Source organism: Pteropus alecto, unplaced genomic scaffold (assembly GCF_000325575.1).
Source record: "Pteropus alecto unplaced genomic scaffold, ASM32557v1 scaffold233, whole genome shotgun sequence".
In the NCBI taxonomy this organism is placed as follows: domain Eukaryota; kingdom Metazoa; phylum Chordata; class Mammalia; order Chiroptera; family Pteropodidae; genus Pteropus; species Pteropus alecto.
This window is the reverse complement of record NW_006434367.1, coordinates 1,138,846-1,150,601: the sequence shown is the minus strand read 5'-3', so window position 1 is coordinate 1,150,601 and position 11,756 is coordinate 1,138,846. Positions and strand designations below refer to the sequence as shown.

At 32.6% G+C, this 11,756-nt stretch overlaps 1 protein-coding gene across 17 annotated transcripts in view; it reads left to right on the top strand.

Moving 5' to 3' along the window:
* The window catches only part of CEP192 (centrosomal protein 192), a 138,291-nt gene that overhangs the window by 20,567 nt on the left and 105,968 nt on the right, over window positions 1-11,756 (top strand). For 14 of the 17 annotated variants that reach the window (XR_003045514.1, XM_015587238.2, XM_025044889.1 and 11 more), the window contains 4 exons: window positions 1,990-2,110; window positions 3,661-3,809; window positions 4,934-5,078; window positions 5,523-5,644. Coding sequence is in view for 16 of the 17 variants with exons in the window: in XM_015587238.2 (XP_015442724.1) it covers window positions 1,990-2,110; window positions 3,661-3,809; window positions 4,934-5,078; window positions 5,523-5,644 (537 nt within the window). In the remaining variant the exon portion in view is untranslated. Of the gene's footprint in view, window positions 1-1,989; window positions 2,121-3,660; window positions 3,810-4,933; window positions 5,079-5,522; window positions 5,645-11,756 lie in introns of those variants that run through there. The other 3 variants (XM_015587243.2, XM_025044893.1, XM_025044894.1) reach the window with 2 other exon arrangements.

The window sequence follows — 11,756 nt, the reverse complement described above, 5'->3', positions numbered from 1 at the left end:
GTGATCAAAAAAGAAAAGCATGGTTTTTCTTGGGATAAGTTAAAAAAAAAAAAAGGAGAATAAGTTTAATGAGCTCACTTGGGTCATATGTCCTCCCCTATGCAAATCACTGAGCCAAGGGATGAGTTGGGATAAAACACTGATTTATGAGTTGCATCTTATGTTTACTTTGTATGTGTGTGTGTGTGCGTGTGTATATGTGCATCTGTGTCTATATATGCACAGATCGAGCAATATGACTGACAACCCCACCAGGACCACATGAAATAAAAAGATGGGCTCTTCAGAGGAAGGGACGCTGAGCAGATAAACAGTTTGTCTAGCATAAACAGTGAACTGGGATTTTAGGCCTATAATCTCATATCTGTAAGACTTGTTTAAAACATATAAACTAAGTATTTTTAGAACTTATAAAAAGGAGATGTGATTTTGGTTTTACTTTCATAAAAACTTATAAGATAATTTTTATAAAACGGTTACAAAAGCATTTAAGTTATTTCCCTATGCCAAGGGTTGGCAAACTGTAGCTCATTGTCCAAATCCAGCCTGCTGCCTGCTTTTTTAAAGTTATATTGGAACACAGCCATGCTTATTTGTTTCTACGTTGTATATAGCTACAACAGTTGAGTTGAGAAGTTGTGACGGAAGCTATGCTGGCAAACCCTGAAATATACTATCTGGTCCTTTACAGAAAATGTTTGTTGACCCCTGCTCCATAAACTTGCTCCTTGGGTATAACCACTATTAACTTTCAAGTGTGAGAAGTGCTTTTTATAGGAAGTTCAGATATGGTCAAATTGAAATTGAGTTTGAAAGCATGATTTCTTCAACTGTTTAGAGAAAAGTGGTTTCTAAAGAGAGAGAACAGTTCTTCCCTTTGATAGGTAATTTATTTTCTTAAGATGGTTGAAGAATTGACTTCCGAAAAATATTAGAAATCATTGATTAAAAAGAAGAGGGACCATAAAACGGGAAAGTAACAGAACAAGTATAGAAACATGAGATACTTGAGGAAAAGAGGATGAGAGCAGAAGGAAAATAAATGTATTAAAAAACTTAGACCAGAGCCAGCTACTACTGTATTTGACTTTTAATTTGGCTTTGTCTCAGTAGTCAAAACAGTGAAAGAAGTATGTTTTGTTAGGTCTCAGCATCTAAACTGTAAGAGCTACACCACTTTAGCAGACTAGAGATGTTTTCCAGTATCTCTCTAGTTCAGTTGGCTCATGTGTAAGGCACCAAGCATAGCAGAATGAATGGAGTTCTCAGCATTTGTGACCAAAAAGGCAGAGGTGTTTTACATATTGTTCTTTGTCATACAGATTTTCCCCCAGTTTTTTATGAGGAAAAATTTCAATGCACAGGGCTTATATTCCACAACATTAGACTCTGGCACATTAGATCTTTATGAGAATAACTCAGCACTGCCCTCTACAAGTATATAATTGCATTGAGAGCCCAGGTTTTTATCTTAAAAATTAGTGTGCATTTTGCAGTCTAATTGTTAAGATGGTAATGTTTGATATAAGATCAACATTTAGAAGGAAATGTGGTGTTCAGGGCCAGAATGTCCTTAGCAGACTGCTGTGTGCTCTTAGGGTTATATGGTTCTGGGTTGAGGAGCAGAGAAACCAATTGTTCCGATGGAGGTGCCAAGCTCAACTTTGCTATTATCTTCATTTCCTACCACAAGCTTTGTGTTGCTCAAATTCAGTTATGTATTAGTATACCATCTATATTGCTAGGGCTTCCAAGTGTGTGTATAATTTGAGACCTTAAATTTTAAGGATGTCTCATTGGGTGGGTCAGGGGAGGGAGGTGACATCAAGAGAGGAAGAAAGTTATTGACACATATAAAACAATTAGCATTTCATTGCCTAAATTGTGAATTACACACACAGAGCACATTGGCAGTCCTTTCTGCAGCATTGTGCTATGGTCTGCAAAGCAGTGAGTGTGCTTCTCTTACATGCATTATATTTCTCATAGATTTTTGTTCCTGATGCTGGAAAACATTTTGAAGACAAGAATTTAAACAATGACTTAAGCCATACTAGTTTACTAGAAAATGAGAAACTTATGTCACTGACAAGCTTGGAAGATTCTTCTGGTACTGTAAAGTAAAGTAACTTGTGTTTTCCTAGCCCTTACCTTGCCACTCCACGACTTTCTGTTCTTGGTTGTAGTAGTTCATACGCCAGCTTATTGTTTCTTTACCTCCTACCTTCCAGCACTCAAATGGCCAATTCTGTTAAGTGATAGAATTTTTAAAACTTATTTCTATGTATCTTGATATAATTATGCTCATTCCTTAGTTTAGTATCATAAGGGTACAAAGTAGTCACCCTAGGTTCCACTCAGAATAAAGCACTATGTTAAGAAATTGGGGGGACAATGAAATATTTAGCCTCTGCTCCCTAAAAGACCTGCTAAGTGAGAAAAGAGATGTATAACTAAACCTTCAGCTGTATTAAGTATATCTTAACAGAACAAATTGTGCAGGAATCATAGGAAGGTGACAAATTCTGAATGAGGAAGCTATCTGTGAAGCTTTATTGAAAGAGGATACAATTTGTCCTCTTTCTTGAAAAGGCCTGTGATAGGCCTTAACATAGATAAGGGCAGAGAAGTACATTTCAGGAAACAGAAACAGTTTCAGCAGAGGTCTTTAATGGTGGTGTGTTGTGTGGCGTATAGACCATGATTTGGAAATAGCCAGTGGTTTTGTGTTGCATGTTTACAGCACCTGTAGGAGGCTGAATTGGGGAACAAACCCAGAAGTAGGCAGGTAGCAAATTTTCCATGGCTTTGAAGGCCAGGCTCTTGGGCTGAGTGGGATAAATATAAATAAATTCAGAACAGGTTTTGCTGCCAGAGGTTTTAGATATTTTTTGATGGTGGAATTATGGATAAGGAATTATTGATTTGAATTTATATAGATCTTTGTTTTAGTAGGCTAGATTCTTAGAGGCAAAATAGCTAAGTCAAAGGTTATGAGCATTTTTAAGGCTTTTAATATTGATAGCAAAATTATCCTCTTGAAAAGGCAATGATAACTTACAATACCATTGCTAGTGATTGAGAGTTCTAGTTTTATCTTGCTTGCCCCTGCTGGGTTGGGTGTCAAAACATTAAAAACCACTACTAGTGTTGTTTATTTTTTTGTAACTTTTTGGTTTTGGAGGTTGAACATTTTTTAATCATAATTATCAGTGTTCAACTTTGTTATATCATTTTTCTTTAGTTCCTTCTTTCTCAAGATCAGATATTTGAAGTTTCATTTTACATTTACTAATTCTGCTAGAATTTATTTTTACTTTTATGTTGGGTTTATCTATCCTTTTTTTTTGAAAGTTACCATTTGCCACTCCATTTTCTGAATAATCTGCCATTTTTTCCACTGATCTTTGATGCCATGTTTCTTATATCCTAACTTACCATGTACGACAAGATTTATTTTTGTCCTGTCCTATCAAAGAATTTTTTAATTTCCATATTTAATTTGTATTGGAATACTCATAATGATTTATAGACCGAAATTATTTTTCTCATGTCATATGTTAAAACAAAATTGCATGACTTATATGTTTTATCAGCCTTTGATTATAGTTCAGTCGCTGCTTTAAAGCCTGTTCTATATTTTTTTCTATTTACCAATAGATGATGATATTGATGATGAAGAGTTTTATGATGATCATTTGGAGGCTTATTTTGAGCAACTGGCAATTCCAGGAATGATATATGAAGACCTAGAAGGACAGGAACCTCCAGAAAAAGATTTTAAGTTACCTACAAGTGATACTGGTCAGGTATGTTTCAGTTGTTACGGTTTTTCAGAAATTTGACATTAAAAAAATTATTACTGGTCTCATTGGATAGTAACATAAAACTTAAGCTTTTGGCTTTCTTGGGACTCTTTTTCCCTAATATAAAATGATGAGAAAGATCTTTCCTGCTTCCTCTTTTCCTCACCTACAGAAAAATTAAGTAATAGTATAATGAACATCTGTATACCCCTCATCCAGATTGACCAGTTGTTAACATTTTGCCATCTTTGCATTTTCTTTGTCCCTCCATGAGTACTTCATTCCTGAATCATTTGAAAGTGAGTTGCAGATTTTGACATTTTACTCTGATACTTCAGTATTTATCTCCTGTGAATAAGGACATTTTCCTACATAATCATAATTCTGTTATCTAACTTTGACACATTAATTCATATTAATATGCAGTCCATATTCAGATTTACCCAGTTGTCTCCAAAATGTCCTTTTATTGTTTTTGGTTCATGATTTAATCAGGAATTACACTTGAATTTCGTTGTCATGTCTCTTTATTCTTTCAGTTTGGAGTAGTTTTTTTTATGTCATTAAACCTTTTATAAAATCTAGGCCTGTTTTGTAAAATGACCCATAAGCTAGATATAGCTGATCAGTTTTCTCCCTCCTGCTAGATTAAACATTTGGTCAAGAATTCAGTTTAAACATTTTTCTCATGAACAGATTAAATGTAGGTGATGTTGTGTACTTCTCATTGCATCATGTCTGGAGACATATAAGTCTGTTTGTCCCATTATTGGTGATGGTGTGTTTGATTATCTTGGTTAACATGGTGTCAGCCAGATATCTTATTGCAAAGGTGCCTTTCTTTACCCCTTTGTTATCAGTAAGTCATCTGTGGGATGATACATCAAGGTCCTGTGAACATCTGATTCTCCAGCAACCTTTCATGAACTGGGTTTAGTATCATTGCTGAGGCTTTCCAGAAATAACGATCACATTGGTGGTTACAATGGTGATTTGTCCGTTTCCTTCTACATTAACTAGTTGGCATCCTTCTATACAAAAGACTTTCTCTGCTCTCCATGTTTTCCCTCTCAAAATGTTTGTTTTTGACTTAAAAAATTAATAAAGCCAAGATATTCTTTTGACAGGCAAATGAAAACTATAGTTTAAACTATAAATCTCAGTCAGAAAATATCAACTGTCTGATTTCCCATGGCTCACACTCTTCGGGAAATTCTGAAACAACCCACAGAGAGTCTGAGGAAGACCATGTTGTTTGTCTACCTGGGACCAGTATGTATTGAAATATGATTCCTTTGTTTTTAAACTCTATTTAATTTTGCATTTTTTTAAAAAAATTCTTTTTATGATTTAACACGTATTAACCCTTCTATCCCCTCAAATCATGAAAAAGCCTAAAATGTTTCAAAACAGCTTTTAATAATACCTGAGTACATTGGTATTATTAGAAATATTATAATCTGTATTTGTATATTACAAATGATCGTGCTCTGATCAGACATTTGAGAATTAGAAATGAGTGCTCTGTATAGTAACAGTTTGTCATGTTTACTGTTGCCTCATACTGATGGTTATTTTCTCTTGTATGCAAATTGGTATATTTGTCAAGAATACTAAATATTAGGTTTGCATAAAATAATTTGAATAGCAAGAAGCAGTTATTACATTAGATTACTGAAACTTTGACATTGCTCCATTATTTTTCTTATATTTTAGGTAATTCTGATAGTAGAAGGTATATAGATGGTGCATTACCATTTTTCTCTAGTACCTGGAAAATTGAAAAAGAGAAAGAAAGGGCAGAAATTTCAAAGGGTACTGTTCTACATTGCGGAAGCGTAAGTTTATATGCATTTTCTTTAAATTTTCTATGAAAAGATAGGTTTTTGTATGATAGTTGTTTTCAAAGAAACAATTATTGACTTCGTGAAAAATGTAGAAAACAAAAAAATCCTCTGTGTGTTTGTATGTATGTATCTTTGATATCACTAAGATTGTATTTAATATATAATTGAATATATTTTCTTAAATATTTAATGACTTGCATTTAGATCATTCATTTGAAAAGTTCTTCAGCTCAGTGTTGACACCTTAAATAAAAAAACAAACAGATCATCTTTAACCTTGCTCAGGCATGTTCATTTTTAATTATTTCATTTTTTTCTCTATTTTTTAATGGCACCCCATTATTCCTTTGCTTGAAACTTGGTAGTCATTTCTGACTCTTATCCCTTTTTAAAAAGCAGTGTATGCCTCAGGATTGTATGATGGTTTTTAATTTAGAGGGAGTGTGTGTGCTTGTATATATAGAGACAGTTGTTTTATCCTCAGAGTAATCCCTTTGAGTGTATTATTAAAGTAGCGAGTGATAATGGGGTTGTTATTTTAAAAGTGATGAAGCTCAGAAGACCTAAATCCTGTCAATATATCCTCAAGACTGTGCTTAGACTTATTCCTGTTCAAGATACTTACTACTACATGTCTGATTTCTTGTCCTGTCTACAGTATTTTTATCATTCTGTTATTTGTCAGCACCAGGTTAATAAGATAATAGTGTGTGTGTGTGTGTGTGTGTGTGTGTGCGTGCGTGTGTATGTGTATGTGTGTGTGTGTGTGTGTGTATTTTTTATTCCTCTGTGTGTGTGTATTCTGTGTCTCTTTAAAATTAGTAATCCTTTAAATGCTTTATGATCTTCCCCATGTTAATATTGTACATTATTTTGTATATTCTACAAATCCCTGTTCCTACTTTTTTTCTCCTCTCCTTTCCTAATTAAGATTATAATCTTTCCAGTCACAGGTCAAAACCTTAGTTACTTTTCAGTAACTCTAGAGTACATTAATTTGTCTGAATTGCTATTATAGTGATTGTTTTTTACAATATAGTACTTTATTCTATATAGGAATATTTTACTTGTCCTTAAGTTGTATGTTTAGCAGCTTCAAGAATTGTTACTCATTACAGGAGCCAGTAGACATAAAAATACAGCAAAAGGCCCCTCCCATCAGGTAACCAGAACAGGAGTTTGTAGTCAGTGGGTTTTCTTCCTAGGACAGATGTTGGTCATATGTATACCTAAGAATATAGTTATAATTCTAATGTATTTAGTTAACAGACATCTAGCCATCAGCTGATTAGAGGTAGCAAATCAGGAAATAAAAGGGAGATGGCGTCTATTAATCTTAAAATGTGATAGTTGATGAATTTTATAAATGTCTATCTGTAGCCATTTAATTTTGGGTTAAGAATCATTTAATTTTGTTATAGTAGTTATTTTTCTAATTAGTGACTATTTGTCACTAAAAACAATAGTTTTAATATTGTTTAGTACTCATAAATTGCTGGGAATCTTGGTCAGTCAGGTATTTCAACAAAAAGAATTATCAGTACCTTTGCAGTCATAGATATGGTGCTTAGTGTAGTAGGCCATACAAAGATAATCTCCTTTCATGAACTTAGTCAGAAAATACAAGAAATACTTAGATAACTGTAAAGTAAGGTGGCATCCTGGGTGTTGAAGCTCATCATACCTCTTGAAGGAAGTCCTCAGGCTTTGACCAGCTTACATTCTAAAAGTTTTCTGAAGTTTGGAAATTTTTCTGTGTAAGTAAAAACATAATTTCTGATGATCCATTTTTAGTTCTTCTAAAAAAGTATTTAATCCATAAAATAGCCAGGATCTGTAGGAATGTCCAGGCTCTCTGAAGGCGAAGCCCTGAGGCCCTCAGCAGTGGTTGAGAGGAAGGCAGTAAGTGTGGAGGAACTGCGAGCACTGGCTTCTGGCAGCCAAGGTTCAGGACAGTGTGGAGTAAACACATTCATCAAAGCTTTATTGCTTGGATGGGGGAAAATCCCTACCTGTAGGTCAGTCATAAAAAATGTTACATTATTTTATTAAATTTCTTATTTTTCCCATATTTTAAGGTCGTGTTGTTTGTGTTACCATGAGGTAACGATATTGTGTCCTTAATTTGGCAAGGTTTGCAGCCCATTTTTCTTAGTGAATGGCATCTAAGGAACTCAGTAATGCAAGCTACTAGATTACTTGTTTGTTGTAATGTTTCTGTATATAAGAAATTGTTTTTTCCCCACCAAAGTAATGTAAATGGTGGGAGTTGCAGGAACACTGGTGCCATCTGGTATGAAAATGTCTTCTTACCTGAAAAGAAGAAAAATGGGGGAAAAATTGGAGATTTTAGGTATCAATTTCATATTTGTATAAATTTTTTATATATAATTTGGATCATAAAATTTTTGTCTCTTTCATAATTCCCCCATTTTGGTTTTCTTCTAAATATGTCTTTTATTACCTCTTATTCCCTAAACATTTTTCACTTACCTCCAACCCATCATTGTTCTCTCTGCTCTGTTTCTGTAGTGGTCAGAAATTGCTTTTCCCCGCTCTGGCATTAATATTACAGTTTTATGAACAATGGTGTAAGCTTTGCATATGGATTAATTTTCCCACTGATACCCACTTTCCCAATATTTATTAAAATAATGCTTGCTTTTTTAAAAATAATGCTTTTTGCATTATTCTGTGTCTATTTTTTATGTTTTAAATATATTAATTTTAATTGTGGTAAAACATGTATAAGAATTTACTGTTAACCACTTTTAATTATGCAGTTCAGTAGTGGTAAGAATATTCCCATTGTGCCGCAATCTCCAGAACTCTTGCAAAACCGAAACTCTACCTATTAAATAAATTGCTATTTCTCTGTTCCCCCCAGCATGTTGGCAGCTACCATTCTATTTTCTGTGTCTATGAATTTGAGTACTATAGGTAACCTCATATAGATGGAATCATACAGTATTTGTCTTTTAGTGATTGGCTTATTTCACTTAATATAATATCCTTAAAGTTCGTCCATGTTATAGCATATTTCAGAATTTCCTTTTTAGCTGACTAATATTTTGTTGTACATATATACTTCATTTTGCTTATCCATTCATCCATCAGAGATACTTGGGTTCACCATTCAGTATGATGTTAGCTGTGGGTTTTAAAAAAAATGCTTTTATCAGGTTTGGGAATTTTTCCTCTGTTCTAGTTTTCTCAGAGTTTATTAGGAAAGGGTGTTGGATTTTGTCAGATGCACTTTTTGCATCATTTAAGATGATTATATATATTTTTTCCCTTTTCTCCTATTAATGTATACTACATCAATTTATTTATTTTAAATTTATTGGGGTGACATTGGTTAATAAAAACATAGGTTTCAAGTGTACATTTCACTTAATACATCATATGTGTATTGCATTGTGTGTTCACCACCCAAAGTTAAATTTCCTTCTGTCACCATTGATTTCTTATGTTAACCACCCCTGCATTCTTGGTTATCTCTTACTTGGTTATGGTGAATAATCATATTCATAAATCATATTCCTTTCTATTAGATTTGATTTGCTAAATTTTGAGGATTTTTTTCATCTATAGTCATAAGGAATTTTGGTTTGTAATTTTCTCATGATGTCTTTTTTCTGGCTTTGGTAACAGTAATTGTGGCCTTAAAACAGTGTTAGGGAAGTGTTCCTTCCTCCTCTATTTTTTAAAAAAGATTTTCGGAAGGATTAGTGTTAATTCTTTAAACATTTGGTAGAATTCACTGGTGAAGCCATCTGATCCAGGAGTTTTCTTTGTTGGGAGGTGTTTGATTACTGATTTAATGTTTACTTGTTCTGTTGAGATTCTGTTTCTTTTTAGTTAGTTTAGGTGATTTGGGTATTCAAGAAATTAGTCTTTCTAGGTTATCTAATTTGTTGGCCTACAGTTGTTTATGGAGTCTTATAATCCTTTTTATCTCTGTAAAGTTGGTATAATGGCCCCACTTGTCCTCTGATTGTAATTATTTACATCTCTTCTTTGCTAGCTAATTTTTGTCAATTTTGCTGATCTCAAAAGAACTAACTTTTGGTTTCATTGATTTTTCTCTATTTTGTTTATTTCCAATGCATTCTTTATTATTTCCTTCCTTTGCTAGCTCTGGGTTTAGTTTCCTCTTCTATTTTAGTTTCTTAAGGTATAAAGTTAGATTATTGATTTGTGATCTTTCTTCTTTTTAATATAGGCATCGACAGCTGTAAAATTCCCTGAGCAGCAGTGCTTTCACTGCATTCAATAAGTTTTGGTATGTTGTGTTTCAGTTTTCATTCATCTAAGTATTTTCTAATTTCTTTTGTGATTTTTCTCTGACTCATTGGTTGTTTATAAGTGTATTATTTGTACATTTTGATGGATTTTCCTTTTTTTTCTTACTGATTTCTAACTTCCTACTGTTATGGTTGTGGAAGATACTTTGTATGATATCTGTCTTTTTATATAATTATTGAGACTTGTTTTTTGGCTTATCATGATGGTCTATCCTTGAGAAAGTTCCATGTACCCTTGAGAAACATGTATATTCTATTGTTATGTCTCTTAGATCTGATTGGCTAATTTTGTCATTCAGGTCCTTTTTTTCCTTATTTACTTCTAACTGCTTATTCTGTCCATAATTGAATGTGAAGTATTGAACTCTCCAACTAGCATTGTAGAACTGACTGTTTCTCCTTTTAGTTCTGTTAATTTTTTTCTCATATGTTTTGAGAGTCTGTTTTTAGGTGCATAAGTGTTTATAATTGTTTTATCTTCTTCCTATATCAAACCCTTTACTAAAGTATAATGTCCTTTTTTTATATCTTGTAATCTTTTCTGATATAAAGTCTATTTTGTCTGATATTATCATAGCCACTCCAGCTCTCTTTTGGTTACTGTTTGCATGGAATATCTTGTTTTATCCTGTTACATTACTGTACTTTACTAGAGAAAAGGTTTTCCCTGGTAACTGTGTTGAAATAGACTCCAGAATTCTAAAATAGTTACTTAAGATTTCTGAGTCCAGTACAGTTGCCTAGGTAGAAAGACAGAATCCCAGTATTTTCTGCCATCTTCCCTGACCTCACTCCTCATTTACTTTTTATTTCTAATTTTATAGGATTATAATGAGAATTTAGTCTGAAAAATCTAAAACTTCTGAATGTTTAATAAAACATATATTAATATATGTGTTTCATGGACATATGAAAACTAAATGCTTTCCTATGGAATGTTTAGTTTTAAATAGCTATTACTTCAAGCTATTTATTGCATTATTAAATTTCTCTGTGATCACTTTTATCTACTAGATGTATTCTAGAAAAAATCGAAGTCTCCAATTTTTCTTGAATTTTTAGCAAATTAATTTTGCACCTTCAGGAGTTTTCTCTATGTACTTCTCTGCTATGGTTAATGCATACAAGATTATGGCTGTTATAAGCTTATTTATAAGATTATATTTTTTGATAATAGTATCTTTATTTTTACCTCATTCAGTGCTTTTAACCTTAAATTCTCCTCTGTATGACACTGTATTAAAACCCTAGCCTTTTCTTTATTTTGTGTATAATTTTATCTTTTCCATTCTTTTTTAATATTTATTATTCGTTTAGAGGATTTCTTTATAAATAGCATGTAGGTTTTATTTTCTTTTAGTGTAATCTGGTAGTCTGTTATTAATAGTTTTATATTTATTTTATTTTTTTAAATTTATTTATTTTTTTGTCCCTTTTCTTTATTTTGTGTATAATTTTATCTTTTCCATTCTTTTTTAATATTTATTATTCGTTTAGAGGATTTCTTTATAAATAGCATGTAGGTTTTATTTTCTTTTAGTGTAATCTGGTAGTCTGTTATTAATAGTTTTATATTTATTTTATTTTTTTAAATTTATTTATTTTTTTGTGTGACATTGGTTAATGAAATCGTAAGTTTGAGAGGTGTATAATTTAACATTAAAGCATATATATATATTGCATTGTATGTTCACCTCTCATAGTTAGATTTCTTTCTGTCACGACATATTTGACCCTTTTTACCCTATTGACCTCCCCCTTTCCTCCTTGCCTGCCCCAGAGGCTTTTGGAGCTCT